The 23,356-nt window shown below is 34.1% G+C and overlaps 2 protein-coding genes across 2 annotated transcripts; both read left to right on the top strand.

Annotated features, from left to right (window-relative positions):
- The first annotated feature begins 11,526 nt into the window (after positions 1-11,526).
- Positions 11,527-12,868, top strand: LOC114182974 (EPIDERMAL PATTERNING FACTOR-like protein 9). The gene is made up of 3 exons (XM_028069784.2): positions 11,527-11,999; positions 12,317-12,378; positions 12,456-12,868. Exons 1-3 carry the CDS (start codon positions 11,927-11,929, stop codon positions 12,636-12,638), a joined length of 318 nt encoding a protein of 105 aa, XP_027925585.1. The 5' UTR covers positions 11,527-11,926; the 3' UTR covers positions 12,639-12,868.
- A 3,489-nt stretch (positions 12,869-16,357) lies between these two features.
- LOC114184256 (uncharacterized) lies at positions 16,358-19,558 on the top strand. Its single transcript, XM_028071543.2, has 5 exons — positions 16,358-17,412; positions 17,822-17,882; positions 17,969-18,595; positions 18,691-18,821; positions 18,935-19,558. Exons 3-5 carry the CDS (start codon positions 18,517-18,519, stop codon positions 19,415-19,417), a joined length of 693 nt encoding a protein of 230 aa, XP_027927344.1. The 5' UTR covers positions 16,358-17,412; positions 17,822-17,882; positions 17,969-18,516; the 3' UTR covers positions 19,418-19,558.
- Positions 19,559-23,356: the final 3,798 nt, after the last annotated feature.

Below are 23,356 nucleotides of genomic sequence, written 5' to 3'. Positions count from 1 at the left end.
AATGTATTTAGGCCTCTTTTGGTGTAATTTTGTAATATTTGGTACTCTATTTTATTCAGTTCTTTTGTCCAGCACTTGAATTTTTTTTAACATCTGAATTGCTTGAGTAAACAAGTTTTCATTGTACTTAAATGAATATTGGTCTCCAATATTGGAGTTGTGATTGGAATTTGTGCTTTTGTGCTTGGCAGGTTGTCTTACCAAAATATGGACTCAATTATATTTTGCACTTCTGATTGTCGGGTTGTCTTATAAAATTATGGACTGCATTACACAAAAATTCACAAAAATAGGGACTGCATTGAACATATTTAACTTAAAATAGGGACCAAATTGAACAATTTAAACAAAATTAGGGACTTAATTGAACATTTTTAAACTAGAGTTGGGACCGAATTGAACAACTTAAACGAAGATAAAGATTCATATTCATGCATCCAGAACAAAATAAAGAATGCTTAACACTACTTCATCCAGAACACAAAAAAATAATATCATAACTTCATTCATAAATTACAAAGCAAAACCAGCGATTGGTTTTTTAACATTCATAACTTGGTCAACATCCAAAAAACAACATCCTAACCTAAACACATTGATTTTTTAACATTACTGGCACCATTACTATAAAGATTACAACAATATCAATAACTAATCCTAAGAAAAATTGGATCATTTTCTTCATAACCCTCACTGAAGTCTCTAGTTCAGAAATCTTCATCCTTTGTTAGGCTATAATACCATCCCTTTTATCATATAACTCTTCATGACAATGAGTTTTTTAAGGCACATCAAACTAACCTTGTACTTAGAACAACCTAAAACTTGTCTACCATTATTCTTTGAAGTTCTTGTCACTCGAACCACTTCAAGTTCTCCACATTTGCAAATGGGGGTTAAACCCATACCCTTGGAACCACAAATATGAGAACCACTGCAACTTGGCTGCCCCCAACTATTACAGCAAGAGGAGGAAGACGAATGGTGAAGAGACATACCTCACAAACATGAATTCAAACTCACCAACTGGATTGTGCACACGTTCTTGCTGGCCATAAAGTTCCTACAAACCCTAATTTCTTCCCCAATTGGATTTCATTTACTTTTAAACCTACAACAACCATAACAAAGAACACAATGCCAACGTCACTGCAAAAATTTGACACGTACCCCAAATAATTCTACGTTGTCACTATGTCGTTAACAATTTTAATATTGTTTGCTAAAAGGACTCCATTAAATGCAATTTTACAAAAATGAGGACCAAATTGACCACACAACAAAAATAGGGACCAAATTAAATAATTTTGACGAAAATAGGGACCAAATGTATATTTAAGCCTTCACTTTTTTTCTAAGATAAGAAATCATTTATTGTTATGATCATATGAAAGTGATGAATGAATATTCAAAATGTAAACAAACTTCAGCTTAAATAACCTTAAAAAATTCAGCCAAGATTTCGAATTGATTCAGTTACAACTTTCATTGGACTTACCACAGACATTTAAAATATGAATGTTCTCCTTAGACAACATTTAAACCTTATCAAATGTTTTTCTTTTCTCAACCAAATAAACTTTATTATCAATATTATTATAGATTCAAACTTTATTTTCAGCATTGTGCAATAGACGTTGGAAGTTCCACTAATAAGAATGGAACTTGTGGAAGGCTTCATAGTTCATCTTCCTTAACATGTTTTACTTTACTCATGGTTTAAAAGAACATATTCACAATTTTTTTTTCTGTCCATTAACTTTTTTTTCCGAATAATTCAAAGTTTTCTAACAGAAAAAACTAAATTCTTAAAAATTGTGAGTTTAATACTTTAATCTGCTCACTACAACAATGAATGTTTTTCTAATAATGTTTAATTGAAAGGGCATTAGTGCATATAGGGGAGAAGGGTGGAACTTCTGCTTGATCATAGTTTGAGTTTTTATTTTTGTTTAATTGGAATAAGATAGTTCAAATTTATTGTTATTGTAATGTGATAGGTATTAAATGTTCTGGGAGATGGGTTTATGTTCTTTATTGCTTTAAATTTATTTATATAAGAATTTCATGTTTATTATGTTTTACCTTCCAAGCCTATGAACAAGGTTATGAATGTTTTAGGGTGTTTGAAACCTTGTAAGATTGGCTTGTGATGAATATTTTTTTATTGTAATTTGGTTGATGAAATTGTGGAATGATGTGTGGTTTAGTCTTAGTTTAGTTTGTTGGCATTCTGTGGATATATGACATAGACTGTTATGTACGATGTATGATTCTTCTAAGTGATTATTCTATTTAAGTATATATCTAAGCATTGGATTACTAGGTGTTTTTTGTATTGTAGAAGAATGTTATGTTTCTTGTGTTTTGATTAAATTGAATAACCTTTTAGCTCTGAATTATAAATTTTGTCTGATAATTGCAGATTCCACATTTGAGGCTTACAGAATACAAGAGGTCAAGGCTACCAAGAAACAATAGGACTATAAATCGTGCACATGGAGGAGTTTTGTCTAGAAGTGTTGTTAGGGAGAGGTTTGTCTTCACTTTTAACAGCTAGTTATATTTATAATAACTTTTTTCATTTATTACCTAGAAAGTATTTCATTGCAAGTTGAGGAGTCTCATTAAATATTATAAGTTATGTTTCCTTAAATAATTAAGAATCAAATGTTATAATTGACAACAAAAAATAAAATGGTATAAAGAAAATAAATTAGTTTTTCTTTTTTATTAACTTGGGAATGTTTACAACATGGTATAATTAAATTTTTCAATAGTGGACCCATTTCTTTATTACAATGTGAACTTATAATGTGTATAGTTTACATCAATATGATAAAGATGATTTTGATTAAATTCTTATGAATTGTTTGACATGGTATGGCAAAGGGGAGGGGCCTCATTATTTTTTTTCTTTCGAAAGTGATTGATACTAATTGATAGACACAAGATTATTTTGCAGATTCTTCCTAAACCTAACTATAAATTAATTTAATCTAATAATTTCATCTAACAGCCAAAAGGAGAAAAATGAAGTTGAATAAACATACACAAACTCAATGCATCCTTATTTTTTCATTTAACTTTTGTTTTTTATTATTGCAATAATTTTTTAGTTATTATTAATATATATAATTTACTTCTCACTCTCTATCTTACTCTATTAATTAAATATTCTTATGTTCTTCGTGTTTTGGATTAAAATATTTTTTTCAAAAAAAAATGGTAATATAATTAAATAGTCAGCACACTCAAAATCTCTCTTTCTCTTTCTCTCTCTTTATTATTGGCCTTCAACCAATATTTGTTATATGATTAAAATTTTTGGCAATCTAAAATTTTACTTAGATCTTCATTTTCTGTATCAAGTCAATAGAAAATATCATGATTAAGGACAGATCAACTAGAATATTATTAAAACAGAGAATAATTACATAACAAATAGTTTAATGGAGTCCATGAGGTCAACACTGATGCATAGATAAACTAAACATGTAATGCAACTGTAGCCTCACAGAAAGATAAAATATATCCTACTTTTAGCCAAATAATTTGATCCGTCACGCTATAGAGGAGTTGCAAAAATATGTAAGTTGTTACATTATATATCATTGTATTGTTAAATTTATGTTTGTAAAAAGTCCCTGATACTAAGTATTAATTTGCAACATACCAATAAACTTACCTTAATGTTAAATCTAGCCTGAACTACCCTTGTATTTAAATAGTCTAGTACAAGATTAAGTGGTATGAATTTTGCTTCATCTAGTGGAACTTCTTCAAATACAAATGACAAGTTTGTGAGGATAGAAAATGAGCTTGCAACTATGAAAAGCCAAATGCAAGCATTGCTTGCCTACATTGCTTCTAAAGAAGATGTTCCAGAATCCCTAGCTTCTATTGTAAGTTTGCCACGTCCCTCAATTAATGAGGTATAATTTACTTAAGTAAATGACTTAAAGTTGTTTTATTTCTTTCTTATTTTTTTCAATAAAACATTACTTATATGTGTTTTTTATTGTAGGTACCAGATATTGGAAGCGATGTGCCATCTACAAATGACAAAGTAGGATCAAGTGGAGCAAGCAAGACAAATTGCTATTTTGATATTGAAAATGTCTTGATATGTGTGTTGTCTTTATTTTGGATAGTGACATGTGTATTTTCTTTTCTTTTTTTGGATATTTACATTGATATGTAATTGTGATCAAATGATGAAAATACTTTGTTATCTAAAATCATCTATAAAATTAATTTTCACTAATTTTTTGTGTACTTTTATAATTTATATTTTTTGTATTTATTATTGAATAGGTTTATTATATTATAGGTTAAAATACCTTTTTGGTCCCAATTTTCGTCAAGTTTTGTCAAATAAGTCCTAATTTTGGTTTTGTGTTCAAATAGGTCCCAAAGTTATAATGATGTGAATTTTAATATAAAAATTAAATTTGGTTCCAATTTGGAGAGGGACCAATTTTGTTCATATTAACAAAAAATAGAACTAAATTGAACAAAAATAACAAATATAGGGACCAAATTGAATATAAAACATTGACTTTGACACGTGACACGTTGTTGGTTTGACATGTGGACATTTAAAATAAATTTTAAAAAAATTTAAAATTTAAAAAAAATTTAAAAAAATTCAACAAAACCACGAAGTGACACGTGGTAGTCATTGTTCATTGTCGTTAATGATTTAAACGGTATTAGCAAAAAAGGACCCAATTGAACAAAATTGATGAAAATTATGACCTATTTGAACACAAAACCAAAATTATGACTTATTTAACAAAACTTGACGAAAATTAGGACCAAAAAGGTATTTTAACCTATATTATAAAACCATAAATGTATGTCAATAATTATAAATGATATATTGTTTTCAAATTACGATAGTTGAAAATATCAAAATATAATGAAATAATGGCATTTCAAGGTACCACAATTTACATTGAGATTGTGCTTTCAGTGAGAAAATTGCGACAGTTTTAACTGTCGTTATTTACATCTACAAAATGTCATTTTATACAATGCATAAAATGGTGGTTGGTACGGCAGTTTATTACAAATCGCCATAATTTACTTTGTGGCGACAACATGTACGACGAGTTTTGAAATCGCCACTGGCCTAAATTATGACGGTTCAAAACGCCGTATTTAACAAAAAAACGCCATCGTAACTTACATCATTTTTTGTAGTGGGAGATGAAATAAAAGAGGTAATCAACCGATGTGGGAGTGATAAAAGCCCTAGGCCGGATGGTTTTAACTTTCATTTTATTAAAAGTAATTGAACAACTATAAAGCAAGACATAACTCGGGCAATAAATTGGTTTTAAAGGGTTGGGGAAAACCTAAAGGTTGCAATACATCCTTCATAGCTTTAGTACCTAAAACAGAAAACCCAATAGGTTTGGAGGAGTTTAGACCTATTTCTTTGGTTGGTTGCGTACAAGATCATTTCCAAGGTGTTAGCGAATAGGTTGAAGAGGGTGTTTCCAAAAGTCATAGATTTCTCACAATCGACTTTTATCAAGGGAAGAGGAATGTTAGATAGTATACTCATAGCAAATGAACTAGTGAACGAAATAAGGAGGAAAAAGAACAGGGCAATAGTAGTTAAGGTTGATTTTAGGAAAGCCTTTGACTTAGTGAGCTGGCAATTTTTGTATTATATGATGGGTAGACTAGGCTTCTTTAGCAAATGGATTGGATGGGTAAAAACTTATATGGAATCACCTACATTGTTGGTATTGGTGAATGGCAGTCCTACCAAGGAATTCCAACCAAAAATAGGTTTTAGACAAGGGGATCCAATATCTCCTTTCCTATTTCTAATCGTAGCGGAGGGGCTAGCAAGAATGGTGAGCCAAGCTATTCAAAAAAACCTATACAAAGGTGTTAAGGTAGGGAGCAAAGGAATCATGATAAATTTATTACAGTTTATAGATGACACATTATTCCTATGTGAACCAAGCTTGGAAAATATCAAGGTAATTAAAACTATTTTGAGATGTTTTGAAGAGGTGTCAAGTCTAAGGGTAAACTTCCATAAAACTATAATTGGCAGGAAGGGGATAGAGAGGGAAGAAATGGAACAATTCTCTGGAAATGAAAATCCCATTCAAATACCTCAATATGCCAATAGGTGATAATCCAAGAAAAAAACTTTTTTGGCAATATATAGTGAGAACAATTACGAATAAGCTATCAAAGTGGAAAGGAAAACTACTATCTTTTGTCGATCGTGTTTGCCTAATTAAGTCGATCATATCCTTCTTACCTTTATTATACTTCTCTTTCTTTAAAGTGCCAAAGAACATATGCAAAAAGAGAACCGAAATATAAAGAAAGTTCCTTTGGGGTTGGGGTTTTGAGGAGAGGAAGATAGCCTGGATTAAATGGAAAGATTTGTGTAAACCAAAGTATGAAGGAGGGTTGAGTTTATGAGATATTGCAAAATTTAATAAAGCTTTGTTGGCAAAATGAAAATAGAGACTGGGAGTGGAAAAAGAGGGATTATGGAAGGATGTGTTGGAATCTAAGTATGACTCATGGATGAACTTACAAGTCAGTAGTGCAGACAAGGTAGGATCTTGGTGGTGGAGAGATATATGTAGTGTAACATCCCAATTTTTGGATGTCACGTAAAGTTATAAAATGAGCAATTTTAGCGGAAACGATTATCGATAAAATGAACTTAGTAAAAATTCATAATATAATCTATTAAAAAAACGTAGTTCAAACATCCATTGTCTAAAGTTTTTAAATAACAACAACATTGAAAATAAATTACACCGTCTTTAATACGTAATTTAACAACTTAATAAAAATGAACATAAATCCTAAGTTCACCCTTTTTTTCTCGTCAATCTACTCCACGCCATAATCATTTGCAATATCATTTGCCCCTATATAACACACACGTTATACAGTCATCGCACACACAATAAACACACAACACAAACAATAGGGGGTAAGCTAACCATACATAATGATATATAATCAAAATTTAGGAAAATAAGACATTGTAATTAATACCCAACCTCACATCCATGTAAAATACTTAAACATTGGAATAACAACCAAACTTGGGTTTTTTTCCAGAAACCATACTTTAGTTACCCATGCACACATTATTTCTTCTACTGAAAATTAAAGGCTCAATACCACCCCCTATCATTATATTCTATACCCACGCAAACCAGTTTAAAACATGTGTCCCTTAACTAAAGTAAATGCATAAACAATCCAACTATTCAACCTTGAGGTTGCACCCAAAATAAATAATCCCACACATGTTAACCCAATGTTGCACGAACCTGCATCTAAACCCCAAGTGGAATATAAAGAACCATGCAATCTACCACATTATTATCACAAGCGAGAAATAAAAAGACAAAACCATGTTGCATTACATGAAGATACAAGTAAAGGAAGACCATAAGTTATGCATCACTTATATGAAAACCAAGCATCATCAAAAGTGGCACCGAAATAACACAAAGGCCACACATAGCTTTGCTATGCTCACGTGAAACAAGAAGAGCTACCACAAAATTACAAGAAACATGCATTTAATTCACTTCGGCCCCACACAAGAAAGACCATGTTACTTTTCTTCCAATACAATATAATATATATATGGCAAATGAATGAAAAGAAACTTGTGCAATAGTCAGAAGAACACGATAAAATTGTACCTTATAAGGCTAAGCTAAAACGAACCAAAAAGAATTCTACGTCTGCATCCAAAAGCATGGTTAAGGAAAACTAATTCACATGTGGTTTCTAATTATCTGCCCATCAAACAAAAAGTGACATAAAACAAAAAGAAAGACAAAAGCGGGCTCACAACCATGCTAAAGTCAAATTACAAAAAGAAAGAGAAAGAATTAAGTAAAAGGAAATTGTGCACTCTACTACAACATGCAACAACAACCAAAAATCTTATATGCATGCTATTGATTTCAAAAGGCCCAAGGTAAGGAAAACACTAGCCACCACATAATTCCTATACGCATGCAATTACCCATAAGTTGGTTCCTTTTTTTTAGCAAAGGAAAGCATCCAACTCAACAATGCATGAAACTAAAACCATAACAAAAGAGGTTAAGAGGGTTAAACTCCATCACAACATTACATGCATTAACAAATTGGGACAACTAAACAACACTAATATGGCTAGACTAATAAAAAAAATCAATACGTTGTCGCCTTAAATATTATAGTGCACCATGCTATGATTCCTTATGGACGAAAAGGGAATTCGAAAATGATGTATAATATTTGTGAAAGCAAACAACTCCTATAGAAACGAAACCGCTGCTACGAGATATAAACCAATTTTTGAAACTAAGAAAAAAATACCGACACAACTCAAACCAATGCATGAACCCAACGTCTTGAATGAAAAGTTATGCATCTCGTACCAACATGGACGAAGGTATACAAGCATTGAAAAGGATTAGGAAACCAACAAACAACCAAAAACTATAACTTCATAAACCCATACATCACATACAAAACTACACCCAACTAACAAAGATTCAACAATGACACTGTGCATTAAATAAAACGAAAACACATATGCAGTTGTTATACATATAAGAAAATAAACACAAAAAGTTGGCTTCCCCTACCTGTTGAGCTGCTTTCAACCTATGTTTTTTCTTTAAGATCCAACCTTCACTCTTCACGGTTTCTCTCTAACCTTTACTTTACCTAGAGGGTTGAGGGTTTGCCCTAAACGTCCTTCCTTTTGTGGTTTTTCCTGTTAGGTTAAGTAATCTCACTATTTTATTTTCGTCCTTTCATACTTAAAACCCAACACTTGGTTTCTAGGAGTTGATAAAAAAATAATCAGATGATATTCAACCTGATTGAATTTTGAATTAAAATCTCTTTAATTATTCATTTTGGGAGTTAGCTCACCTTTTCTATTTTTTTAATGCCAAGGGTTGCCATATCCTTTCTTTCCCATGGCATTAGCATGGCCCTTTTATTATGCCACTCGTTATCTCATTATAAAATTCACACTACATATTTATAAACATGTATGTTCCATATTTTATATAATATTGATAATTTAAATAAATAAAATAATAACTTCAATCACCCAAATAATTATTCAATATGTCATAATTAAATTAAAATAACTAATTTAACAAATTAACAATCTTAATCAAGCTATTAATTTTTCTCATAGGATTCTCTTTATTTTAAATTTTCTCGCGTCTTACATGTAGTACATGTGGGGAAGGGGTGCAAGATAACTGGTTCAACAATAGTGTGGGTTAGAGAGTGGGGGTAAGGAATAAAGTCAAATTTTGGGAAGATAATTTGGCAGGGGATACCCCACTGTATCTTATGTTTCCAAAACTTTACTCAATCTCAAATTGTAAGGAAATGGTTATTGGAGAAGTCGGTGAATAGAGAGAAAGTAGATGGGTATGACACTTAACATGGATGAGAGATAGACTAAGAGCAACAACTTAACCAACTAATAATTGGTCAACATTTAAAAAAAAAAAAGTTAGGACTCGTGGTTTTGGAAACATGATGAGGAAGGAGTATTTTCAGATAGCTTAACGTATAGAATCATGCAAGACAACCTCGGTGGGGAAAATAATACGTTGTTTACACCATATTGGAGTGTAAAGGCTCTACCCAATTGGAAAGTGTTGATGGAAAAGATACCAACAAAGGATAAGTGATTGCATAGAGGAATTCAGCTAGGTAACAACTTTTGTGAGATGTGTAAAGAGCAAGATGAAAGAGTTATACACTTACTTTTTAGTTGTAAAATAGCTTAGAAGGTACAAGAAATGTATGATAAGTGGTGGGTGTATGCTCAATGAATCACAACCAACATAAAACCCATTTCCAACATTTTCCTCTTTTGTAACTTAATGGGAAACAAAACAAAATTTGGAAGACAATGTGGGTAGCAATACTTTGGGCAATCTGGAATCATAGGAATATGGTGATATTTAGGCAAAGGAAGGTAAATGTAGAAGAAATATTTTGTATGGTACAATTGAATGCATGGCTATGGATAAAACACAAACGAATCAATGTTGCTTTCTCATATTCAGATTGGTATCAATGTCCAGTCCGATGCTTAAATTTTCTATAAAAGGGACAAACATCTTGGCTCTTGTTAGCCAACAAAGCTTTTAGGATAATCATGCTATTCCATACATTTTTGGACAATCCTTTTTTGTGCAGTAACTATTGACTTCATCTTATTTTGTTAGAAACCGTTTAAGCGTACATGGAAGTACTACAAGAAGCTCGAGGCTATTTCTCTAGAAAAATAAGAGTTTTTCTAGGCAGGAAGGGAGTATAGTCTCAGGGAGACGCTAGAAGCCTAACAACAAAAGACAAGAAATATGCATAATATCGGATGTCTACTCCTTTGGGCTAGGAAGGAAATCAAAGCAGAAACACTAGCACAACTACTCTATAAGGACTTTTATGACAACGAGACCATTGTATCTAAGTTCTTTTTTGTAATTTATCCAATCTTTTTCTAAACAATGGTGTTGATCTTGGATCAGTAAACATTATATTGGTTGGCTCGAGATTGGTAAGCAAGGAAACCTCTTACTTTGTAGGATAGTTCCAGAAGTTTCTAGATAGTTTTAGTTTACTAGATAAACAACATTTGTATATAAATTATAAAAGGTTAAAATGCTCTGTTAAATATATTTCTTTTTTGTTGATAAAAAAAGAGTTAAACAATCTCCATTTCGATCAAGTAATATTTTATAAGATTAAAATACATGGGAAAAAAATCTTCTTTTGACTTTAGATTCGTTGGTTTCTTGCTCATCCAAAATTCAGTGCAACAAGCCAACAACTCAACGTTGTGCATTTTAATCTAAGGTGTTAAGAAACACGTGGATAACTGTCCACATTTTCTAGTGTGGATTGTTTAGAACACAAACTTGAAAACGACTCCAATTGATAATGATTTTACAACCTTTTATTACAGAAATTTCCATGAATATCCTAGAAAAAGTTGTAATCCACAGTGAAAAGAGACTGAGAAACGGTTGATACTTTTGTCCTGTAAAACTAATAGGTGCAAGGGATCATTTTAGGCTGTAATTTGATTTGAAGCTACGAGTCTCCAAATTGTACTTGGCCTCCTCCTTATACCTCTTTTACTGTAACTAGTAAAACTAAGAAGTTTCTTCAAACTTCTGGTAAGCAGTACACAAAATTAAGATGTAACAACAAAAATTGATAACCATCATTTCCTAAGAAAACACTAGCATTTGATGCAACCTTAATGAGTGTTGGTTTATTGAGAATTGAGCATTGATTTTTAATGTTGAAAAGATGAGAACGCCAACTTACACACACAACACACCCCTATCGACCACATTAAATGAGAGTCTGAAGTTTAAAAGAATTGTCATCCATATGATTTTGTACATTTATTGAAGATCTTTTCCTTGGAATCTGAAGGCACATCCAAAAGACAGAACCCTGATGCATGTTGGGTAGTGAACATGTCTTTACATTGCGGTAGCCATTCCAAATGATTCTTTGCATGGAAACACCAGTTTTACCTCCGCAAAAGGTCAAACCTTTCACTATCTTCACTATGGCCAGGTTAACTAGGATATGGGCACTCTTGTAATTCTGGTTGGGTCTAGAATTCCACCATGAGTTAGCCATTGTGCGTAGCATTTTTGTACCTCTTGATCATGCTCCTCTGTCTCATTGCACAATTTGCTAGTCTATCTCTTATGGTCATTAAATCACCACAAACACATTTATCTATCTCTTCCCATCCATCTTTATCTTTTTTCAACAAACTCATTTTCATTTCATTTATCCCTTCATATCACCATCATCACTCATATCCCCTTCACACTTATTATTACAACACCAAAACGCCACAATGGGAGACACCAAACTACCTGATGTACTCTTCCTACTCTTCACCTTAATTCTTGCAGCTAAATTCACGCAAGGTCATAAGTCTTGTCACACTCTTCTGCATCAGTTTTTCATTTTTCATCACTCACCTGCTTTCTACTACATTCTCTATATTTTTATCTTGCTTCTTCTCATTCTACTACTTCCATTAATAGTTTTTTTTCTTCATGTACAATTTCATTTCACTTTTCTCAGTTTTAATTCTTGTTGTGTGTATTGTATTGAACTTCGAAGAGTAATAAGCAATCCAGGCTGGCTTAGTTTCTTCATGTTCATGTTCATGAACTTTATTGCCACAAGTTTCAAGAGAATGTGCTTTTGGTGTATCCTAAACTTGTCACTACTGATGCAGGAATAAAAACAGAAGAGTTGTTACCTCAATCTTCTGAACCCCAAAGAGAGCCAAGTTTGGAGGTGAGTTACCCTTTTGAATTTCTTGGTTGATTTTCCATTTGCATCATAATTCTTGCATTGAATATGTGGAATCTTAGGATGGCAATGAGACATGGAAAATGAGGATTTCTAGGAGACTGATGATTGGATCCACTGCACCAACTTGTACGTACAATGAGTGTAGAGGTTGTAAGTATAAATGCAGAGCTGAGCAAGTGCCAGTAGAGGGAAATGACCCAATTAATAGCCTATACCACTACAGATGTGTTTGTCATAGATGATATATCATGCTCAATAATGTTGAATTATAGCACACTGTAACTTGAATTCTAGTAGACATGAGTTTATCTCCTCTGAGTTACTGCTAAGAAAACTTCAATTCCTCATTACTCCCACAATCCTTCTTTCAATGCTAAGAGTTTTCGTGAGTGCTTGTGCTCAAAGGTGCAAAATTTTTGCATTTTCTATGTTTTCGTTCGATTACTAATGAGAAGAAGCTTATTCGCTAAAATTCACTCTGTTATTTTTACTGTTCTCTAGGTTTTGACTTGTGAGTGATTCTCTATATTAACTGCCATTTGTTTCAAGTACTGTTTTAACTGATTTTTGTTGTTGTTGTAGTTGAATACTATTAACCTTATTCAACCAGAGTGATGGTACAGATATTAGAATCGTTGACGTGTGTCAATTGGCTTATTGAGCATTTAATGAACGTCATTTAATTTCACGCGTGCACAACCTTTCATACCCACTGAATTTGCGTTTTGGAGGGAAGGGATAAACACTTTTTAAGTGTTTAGTGCAATCCACCTAAATGAGAATCAAGTTATAATTATCTATGATGTGTGTTTGAATAAGTGTTAATAGAATTGATTATTATTTTTTAAAGAAAAGCAGGTTAAAAGTGGAATTTGGTATGATTTTCTTCTTTTTATTTAGGATAAAAGAATTCACCAAAATATGTTTCAATTCAAAATTATTTTTCTACCTGTAATCAAATTTTTAGTACGAAACTAAATATATGATTTGTGTTTAAATAATTTTATATTATAAGCAACCTAGCTCTTAATCTTGATCTTGGTGCAAAACTTTTTATCAACTGCAAAAACTACCCGAATTGTTTCAATATTCAGAGTCAGTTTTGGGTTCAAATCAAATTTTTAAAGTGAAAGTAAAACTTGGGGTAAAACGTTTTATCTAATGCTAAAGCAACCTAAATTGTTTCAATTCAAACATCAGTTTCGATGTAAATCACATTTTCAAAATCAATCTTTTACTAAAATATGTTAAAAATTTAAATGAGTCCAAGTATCAAATTAAATAGAGATAAAAAGATCAACAATCATATACTTATTTCGATTTGAGTCTTATATAAGAGTTGTGTTTCCCAAATAAATCTCTCCTCGTAGACCCATCAAATCAAATATTTAATGTGCAACTAAATCTATCAACTTTAAATATACACAACATGGTCGAGTTCAAATTTTCTACTGGTTTTTTTGGTGTTGTTTTCTGCTGAACTTTAAAAATACATGTTAGTATTTTAAATATCCTTTTTAATATATTTTAAAACTTCAAAATTAGTGATAATCAGTGTATTATGAAAATACAATAGAGGAGCAGCACAAAGAAACCAACCGAGAATCCAAATTCCAACATGGTCACATACATTATTATAATGAAGCCTTTTCCTAGCTTATTGCCATGCCATTTAGCATTTATAACCCACTAAAAATGCTCAAGGAAATGGGTATGTAACAAGAACAAGCATATATAGCTTATGTTAAGAACCATAACCATTGTAGCCAAAATTTGTTAAACCACAAGGTAACTAACTATATGTGTAGCGAATTTCAGATTGTGAAGATAGAAAAGGGAGTGAGCCATCGCTGCAAGTTGGCACATGAAAGTGGTCCCAAATATTAAGCATAAGCGACCAAGAACTCATATGGGTAATTTGTTTGAACTCTATTCAATTTCACAAAGTGGCAAAACTAAATTTGAAAATAACTGAACAAGCATATACGCAGGGAGGTCCCATATACCGCGTAAAGCAAGCTAGCCCCTGCACACGTAGTATGTAGTCATGTGCTTGGCTTCATCTTAGCAGTTAGTTACACAAAATCACGAGTACTTTCACAATCTTCATAATCAGTGTATTCAATCTAATCATTTCACTGCACATTCGTCATATATATACACACGCCTTTTACTCATTGCAGATATGCTTAAAGAAATTGAGCAAATAAAATTCCTTTACACCCATAATTGATAATCTTTTCATAATCTTTTCTATGTCAAATCTAATTAACTTTGTTACAACTGTTACGTATATGCAAAATAGGACGGAACGTAACACGTTTTATGTAATCTAAAATAGGAAAGTAAAACATAAGGGTCCAAAACATGGTGCATATATAGAACCCACAAGACTTATTTTGGACAATTATTTACTTTTTAAGAAAACAGTTCATTTTTGTCAAGTTTAAGTGCAAAATTCTGATGCTTATAGCTATATTAGAAAACATAATGTGAGTGCTAACTAAGAGAAGGAAAAGAACAATGAGTTAGTTGATAGAATGGGATAAGGGGTCCTTATCATCAGTATTTGAAATGTGGAAATCATAGCCACGTAGGTTCAACTCATCGGCAAAGTGTCAATCAGTGCAGAATGAAGATGAATGAATAAAATTTCCTTGTACGTGTTTGGTGAAATGTTATGCTAGCTACAATTATAAAACCTTAAATGGTGTCTTGTCACCCAGAAGTAGAATAGTGTTGAGATTTTTATGTGTCACTGGAAGACACGACCAAGGACAAGATACCTCTTGTGATTTACACCTGATAGAAGAAAGATATGTTAAAAATTTGGCTCTTTTCTTTGTCTCTATTTTGATCACGAGGATGAGAATGGTGCTTATGATGTAATGTGGAAGGGACAATCCAAAAGAAATGGAACATGGTGATTGATCTATGTATGTGAATGAATGGCTTCAGAGCAGAAGTTTGTTATCGACCAAGTAAGGTTTCAAATTGTGGTTCACCTTGGAGATGCAATTGCTGTAGCAATATTATTGTGCGTGTTTTTATTTGTAATGATCATATATATAAAAATATAAAGTGAATTATTCATCCATAAGGTTTCAGCATCTTAAATGAATAGGTTGAAACCCATGCAATCGAAATATGCAGATACTTAGTAGCATGATTACCCAATAAAAGAAGGTAATAGCCAAAGAAAATCACTAACTCTACAAATTTAGTTGAATGTGGTGTTTATGCAGTGATGCACGTGGCGATGAGGACAGGATTTGTGCCATCCTCAAAGGGAAACAAAAAGAACATGATGCATTATGGTGCATAAAGGGTGGCCAAGCATAACCATGTCGTGGTTAAAGTGGACAAATTCAACCTTGTTGGTGTCATCTTTACAAGAAACTACATACCAATAGGAAAGCATGGCCATCTATCATAGCGCATGGACCATGCAAAGGAAGGAAATAGGCCAGGAAAACAACGCAGACACTTTGTTTGTATTTTGTATGGCTTTGCATATGCTGAAGTTGACATCAATGGAATCCATGGGAAAACCAAGACACTTTCTACATGTGTAGATACGCATGTGAAGGTCTGAATTTTTGTTTCATTAGTTTTTATCTTTTTGAAACTTTTTTGAAGAAGTTTGTTTAAATATGTCTTATAAAATGAAGGACTCTACATTTTATATGTTCACTCTGCATGTAAGTATATCCTTTTAGCTAAAAGATAAACATATATGTAATGTTAAATTATTTTTACAAAAGAAAAAGCGTTGCCAAGAAAAGGCATAATCATCAAAGCAAACAATAAGTTAACGAATAATGATAGAATGACACCCCATTTTGACCACTTTCATGACCACCTTACGTGGCAACAGAAAGTAGATTTAATTTTTTTTTTTTAATTGAAAAATTAAATTGGCAGAAGGGAACGTCATTCTCCGCACACGCGCGTGTGGTCACAGCCTTCTCCAAATTTCCCCAACACCAGACCGCGCATTTGTTTTTTATTTTTTCAAAACTCTTTCACTGCTCCACCGCACCTCTCCACTGCTCCACCGCTTCTCCATTTCTCCAAAGCGCCCTCAAACACAAACCCCTCTGCGCGCCTTCTTCCCGCACACACACAGAGCCGCACCACACGCACCTCATCTCCACGTTTTCGCACCTAGCGGTCCAGAAACCCCAAACCCCCTCCCAGCCAGACCCTCTCCCTCTCCCGCTCCCGCTCCGTCTCACACCAGCGGAACCATTTTTCTTTTTTGAAAACGACTGTCCTGCACCGCTACACCGCTCGATTTCCCTTCCCCGCACAACACAGACACGAAACCGGCATCCGACAACCATCGTCCCGCACAGCCACACACCTCTGGTGGACGTGATCCCGCAACCGCTGCCGTCCATAACCCTTGTCGCAGCACACACAGTTCTGCTCCACCACTTGGAATCCCTTACCGCTCCACAAATACCCTCCCGCACCCGAACCCCGTTCCGGCGTCATTGTCGAAACCCCAAAACCCCTTTGTTGGAGAAACCCTAACCCTAGAAACCGCAGCTATGTTCTTCGTTGGTCAATCCCGAAATCCCTGTCCACAATCCCAAATCCCCAATTTCATAACCTAACCTAAATTTTGCCCCAATTTCAACGGTCACCAGCGCTGCTCCCAACGGTGAGGCTCACCTGCCATTTTCGTATGAGAATTTATTCCCTCAGTGACGCAAACCCCAAAACCCCTCCATGCGAGAAACCCTAACCCGAATCCCTCTCCACACTCCGAATTCCCTAATTTGATAAGCTAACCTCAACCTCCCCTCTATCTTTCCCTCACTTTCAATTAGTACACGAACTTCAGCCCATGGGCAACCACTGAAGCCGCAGTCGACCACTGAACCTCATCCGTCGACCCTACTCTCTATCCACCACACTGAACCACGAATTTTCGAGCCTTCCTCTGTGTTTGACGGGCTGAGCACTATCCAGCAGTCTCTGGCGGGTTGAGCACGATCCAGGACCAAGGTCCATATTCTTTCAACATTGTTCATGCCATGTTATTGTTTCTGTGGTGCAATTTGTGCTGTTTTGTTTTGTTAAAATTATGTTCTACAATTAGTGTTGATTTCTGCGACTTAGTTACCATGTTTATCTTTTTTGAAGTACTAGTTTTTGGCACGCTTAGTTTGTGTTGGTGTCTATTTATATGTGCAATTGTTTTGTGCAATCGGTGCAATGATTAGAGCAATTTGTTGGGGATACATACATATTACTGTTTTGTGGATTGAGCTAATAGTTGGTTAATATTGCAGAACTAGTTTTGTTTGTGTTATTTGATAATTGCACTTGAATACATGTGTGCAATTTTTATGTGAAAATGGTTTATGAATACATTATGAATGATTTGATTTATATTGATTTTTGTGAACTGAAGATCTTATTTGGGAATCATGACTGATGGCAGTGAAGACGATGGTTGTACAACTGAGACGAAGGTATGAGTTTGGAAATTGTCATACAAGGTTGTTCAATATATGTATTAAATAATGACTTGATGTATTCTTTTTTTTTGTGGATGCAGATATATTTTAGACATTCATGTCGGACGCATTTTCTTGGTTCTTTGAATAAGATCTTAGCAAAAGAACAAATTATTTGTCTAGAGCAAACACCCTTTGCTTGGATGCCGAAGTTGAAAGAGTCTCTGAAGATAAGTAGAAATCTTCTAAATGAGTTGGTTAATGTGTGGGTTGAGAGGAGAGGAGGTTTTCTCCTTAATAAAGAAATTGTTAGATTTTCTTTATTAGATGTATGCTTAGGTTTAGGGTTACGGGTTGTTGGAACTAAAATTGATTTGGCTGAGGGTTTTGTTCAAAGTCAGTGTAGGAAACAGTTTGATGATGAAAACGTTGATGTCAAAATGGTTTATGAATTCTTAATGCAACATCTTGGAGATTTAAGTGTAGTTGATTTTTGTAGATTGTATGTTTTGATAGGAATATGTGAGTTTCTATTGTCTAGTCGCAGGGGTAGAATTTTTCCGATATTGTTCAACATTGTGGATGACTTTGGAAGTCTAGGAAAATATAATTGGGGTAGTGTTGTGTATGAGTACTTGGTTGAGAGTTTATGTACTGCTTCATTGTTGTTGAGCGACGAAGGAAATGCGAAATACTTTCATGTGGATGGTTGTGTTTATTTGTTACAGGTATAATAAATTATTCGTTAATTGATTGTTTTATTAATTATGATCTTGAATTATTCGCTAATGGTGTTAAAATTTTGTTTAAATTTTGTTACAAGTATGGGCTTTTGAGCATTTGTTGATTTGGAAGAGAAAGGGAGGAACTCCCAGTCAATTTCCACGAATATTGCATTGGATGGATGTTAAAGTTGGGGATTCCATAGTTAGTCGTAGTTTGAAGAAGAAAGCGGTTAGTTTGATGTTTGTTTATAATTTATAATTTGATTGTGTTTATTACTCAATCAATTTTTTAAATGATTTATTATTGGTTTGCTTGTTGGTTTATTTTGTTAATGATGGCAGGTTTTGCATGACGTTGCCGTGTCAGAAGAAGAGCTTAAACACGTAGTTGTCCAAGAAGGTTTTCATGAATATGGGTGTGGATTTGGCAAGGTTGAAAGGAGAAATGAAGGAGGGTGTTTTTTAGAAGAGAAGGAAGAGCTTATGCGTGAAATTTTAGAACAAGAAGCTGTTATTGAGGAACTTAAGCAATCAATTGATATTCTAAAAACAAAGATGAAGGAGAGGAGGAAACAACCGCCTAAGAAATATGATCCATGTTATGACACCAATGGTTGTGCTTCTTCGACACATGATCATAGTTTTGATTTGGGAGGCAAATCTGTTGAGGAAGATGATGAAGTTCATAAAAGCAATGGCATGTGTGTCAAAATGGAGGAAAGCAATATGTATGCGCGAATGAAGCATCAACCCCGCACACGTTACAAAAGTCGTTCTATTCGAACTCCGTTTGCGAGTTATGGGATAAGGAGGTTGAAGAAATAGTTTGGAATTATTATTATGTCTCCAATATTTTGAATTACAACTTTTTTATGACCTTATATATGAAGAATGTTGTTTACAAAATTAGATTTTTTGTTGTTGGTAATGATAGGGTCGTACTGAATGACAAATTCATTTATTTGTGTTCATTTCAGTATACAATTGTGTGACAAATGCTGCTCCACTGAAACTATATTAATTTGTTACAATGTGTTTGTCCAAAAAGTCTATCCTGGGTTACAGCTTAGATTTCACTGGGTGGCATGATAAATTCCAAAAAGGTCCAGCAATGTTTGGGGTTCACTTATAACATTTGCACTGCGTAAAAGAAATAAAATATTGTCTGCCATCCAAGGGGGAAACAAACTGGGGTCCACCAATGCCCAGGGATTATTATTTTATTAAAAAAATCATACAAGTAATTTGTCCAAAAAGTCTATCCTGGGTTACAGCTTAGATTTCACTGGGTGGCATGATAAATTCCAAAAAGGTCCAGCAATGTTTGGGGTTCACTTATAACATTTGCACTGCGTAAAAGAAATTAAATATTGTCTGCCATCCAAGGGGGAAACAAACTGGGGTCCACCAATGCCCAGGGATTATTATTTTATTAAAAAAATCATACAAGTAATTTGTCCAAAAAGTCTATCCTGGGTTACAGCTTAGATTTCACTGGGTGGCATGATAAATTCCAAAAAGGTCCAGCAATGTTTGGGGTTCACTTATAACATTTGCACTGCGTAAAAGAAATTAAATATTGTCTGCCATCCAAGGGGGAAACAAACTGGGGTCCACCAATGCCCAGGGATTATTATTTTATTAAAAAAATCATACAAGTAATTTGTCCAAAAAGTCTATCCTGGGTTATAGCTTAGATTTCACTGGGTGGCATGATAAATTCCAAAAAGGTCCAGCAATGTTTGGGGTTCACTTATAACATTTGCACTGCGTAAAAGAAATAAAATATTGTCTGCCATCCAAGGGGGAAACAAACTGGGGTCCACCAATGCCCAAGGATTATTATTTTATTAAAAAAATCATACAAGTAATTTGTCCAAAAAGTCTATCCTGGGTTACAGCTTAGATTTCACTGGGTGGCATGATAAATTCCAAAAAGGTCCAGCAATGTTTGGGGTTCACTTATAACATTTGCACTGCGTAAAAGAAATTAAATATTGTCTGCCATCCAAGGGGGAAACAAACTGGGGTCCACCAATGCCCAGGGATTATTATTTTATTCAAAAAATCCTACAAGTAATTTGTCCAAAAAGTATATCCTGGGTTACAACTTATATTTCACTGGGTTGCATGATAAATTCCAAAAAGGTCCAGCAATGTTTGGGGTTCACTTATAACATTTGCACTGCGTAAAAGAAATTAAATATTGTCTGCCATCCAAGGGGGAAACAAACTGGGGTCCACCAATGCCCAGGGATTATTATTTTATTCAAAAAATCCTACAAGTAATTTGTCCAAAAAGTCTATCCTGGGTTACAGCTTATATTTCACTGGGTTGCATGATAAATTCCAAAAAGGTGCAGCAATGTCAGAACATATTTGTCCAAAAAATATTTCCGTGATTAAAGTTTAAACATGAGGGTCACCCAGCAATTCCGACAATTAAATTCATTAGTTGGGTGCAATAGAAAGTAATGTGGTGTGTTTTAATTGTGTGCACATAATGGGGTCAATAAATGATTACTAAAACAGTATCCTTCTCCATTAACAAAACACAATCACTCATGGATTGATCAACAATACTACAAACAATTAAGAAAAAGTCTTTTCAAAACGTCCAGTAGGTGTTCAGTACAGACATGGAAGCACTACACGAATACTACCTACTTATGGAGGGATCACAAAATGGTTACTGAAATACGTAGCTTAAGCATCAGGGCATTCAACATCAAATGTTGTAGACCCATCGGGATGTGCATCATAATTTCCATGTGGTGAGTCCGCACCAAGAGAAATAGCAGCATTAGAACATGGGAGACTTGATGATCCAGCAACAGAAGTGTCTTCATGGTAACCAGTTATAACAACTTTAGGTGGAGGGACCAGCTTCTTCAAAATGTCGTCAACATCAAAAAGATATTCTCCTGGGTAGTTTCGCACAACGGGCATACAAGCTTGAACTTCATGGTCAGTTGGTGGACTAATGTCATTCTTAAAAACCTATCAATTATGAATTAAATATGACCTTGTAATTTAAATTTAGAAATCATTAAAAAGTAATAATGTAAATGTTATATAAAATATTAACCTTCACAATGTTGCAAACGGTGATGTTCAGGTAAGGGGGCACCCATGGGTTGTGACCGAAACACGAAACCTGATGCATCATATTTAAGATTTTATATCTGTACTTCATAAAAAATATGCAAACCCAAATTCAGTACAAATGCAAAAAGCGGTGATAATACATTTTTCAAAATCAACGATGCTCCAACAGCAATATGGGAACCAAACTCAGGATCCATGACAGCTTTTCTGTGGACGCTTGCCTTTGCCGTAGTTGAAGGGTCCTGAACAAATTAGAGAACAAAATTTAGATGGATTTGTGATTTAATTCACACAACCATTATTGGCATTTTACCTTAATAAGTATGGACATGTCACCCAACCCGTTGGGGTGACATTCTTTGACCACACAGACAACTAAAGGGATCTTTTCCATTGACTTCCTAGAAGACAGTAGAATCAAATTTTTGATGTCCCCTTCAGCAACTAAACCTGAAAGCATGCATGATTGTTATGTTATGTTTAAACATAATGATGTATTTAACGTAACTCTCTTTGTAATGGGGCGGTTGCTTACCATGGTATTCAACAAATTTGCGAGCCCATTTCCAAGCATTTGAGTTGAAGTCTCGTGCATCACCTACAGCAGCGATTTCCCTCATCAATTGTTGGGTATTTTCAGGTTCCTCCGATTCTCTGTTTAGCATAAGTGCTTGTGCATTGCCTGCAGGGCCGGGAATGAATTCTGTGTTGGAGTTGCATTTCCGGATGAAAGACAGCACGTCCGACTCATCAATGTCAAGGCCCTCCCACGAATCCATATATTCAACCTACATATTTGTTGCACCAGGAAAAAATTTAATTACATTCAGAAAACTGTGTCATCCAGAAAGTGAAGAAAGTGATTAAAAAAAAAATTTCATTAGCATCCAAGTCACCAAAAAACAGTGCTGGGACGACGATAGTGCACAACTTTGGTTGCGGAACAGGGAGGAAATTTGCATTACTTAAAGCTTGGTCTTTGTTTTATAAATCAAAAGTAATTTATAAATGTACCACAATGCCCTTGGTTAGCTTACTGAATACGTTTCTATTAACCAAGTCATTAATGCCCTGTTCCATTGGCCCCGCTAACCTTTTCAACGTCAAATCTTTTCTTCACCAACCAACTTTCATTCATTTAATGCATTTGGTAAGCTCCCCAAACCCATCGTCCATGGCCATTTTTCCTATTTTCTCCGCTCACAAAGCACTCATGGCTACATTTTAAGAATCGGGCTGTGTCGTTGGTGGGGCAATTGATCACGTAAGTTGGATCTTAAATGCTTTCTTTCTATCTCCACTCTACTTAAATACCTCATTAATGGTATCCTCCCGCATATGCTTGGTCGTAGGTAAAGTTTTAGGGTTCATTTAATTTGCCATAAATTTTCCAAAGTGCATTGTGTTGCCTTGTTGTCGTCATTCACAGAGAACTATTAATTGCACAATCTTTACTTGGTGTCTTTTTAAAGCTCATTTACTCCCGCATTTGTTTGGTCGCACAATCTTTAATTTGTGTTTTTTGTAAAGTTCATTTAGTCACGCATTTTATTGGTCGCACGAGGTTTACTTTATGTTTTTTTTATAGGCAATTTAATCTCGCATTTGTTTGGTCCTATTGACCTTGCCTTATTTTCAAAAGTTAACGTTCGTTGG

This window comes from Vigna unguiculata, chromosome 5 (genome assembly GCF_037176805.1).
Source record: "Vigna unguiculata cultivar grain cowpea cultivar isolate G323 ecotype 2 chromosome 5, ASM3717680v1, whole genome shotgun sequence".
In the NCBI taxonomy this organism is placed as follows: domain Eukaryota; kingdom Viridiplantae; phylum Streptophyta; class Magnoliopsida; order Fabales; family Fabaceae; genus Vigna; species Vigna unguiculata.
Note: the sequence above shows the minus strand (reverse complement) of the source record. Positions and strands in the feature narration are given on the sequence as shown.

What these genes read in the sequence shown, in the direction of transcription:
- LOC114182974 (XM_028069784.2), top strand. Translation starts at nt 11,927, where the DNA reads ATGGGAGACACCAAACTACCTGATGTACTCTTCCTACTCTTCACCTTA. An exon ending in TGCAGCTAAATTCACGCAAG is followed by an intron (nt 12,000 to 12,316) that starts GTCATAAGTCTT and finishes CTACTGATGCAG; the next exon opens with GAATAAAAACAGAAGAGTTG. An exon ending in AAAGAGAGCCAAGTTTGGAG is followed by an intron (nt 12,379 to 12,455) that starts GTGAGTTACCCT and finishes GTGGAATCTTAG; the next exon opens with GATGGCAATGAGACATGGAA.
- LOC114184256 (XM_028071543.2), top strand. Translation starts at nt 18,517, where the DNA reads ATGTACTGCTTCATTGTTGTTGAGCGACGAAGGAAATGCGAAATACTT. An exon ending in GTTGTGTTTATTTGTTACAG is followed by an intron (nt 18,596 to 18,690) that starts GTATAATAAATT and finishes TTTTGTTACAAG; the next exon opens with TATGGGCTTTTGAGCATTTG. An exon ending in GTAGTTTGAAGAAGAAAGCG is followed by an intron (nt 18,822 to 18,934) that starts GTTAGTTTGATG and finishes TAATGATGGCAG; the next exon opens with GTTTTGCATGACGTTGCCGT.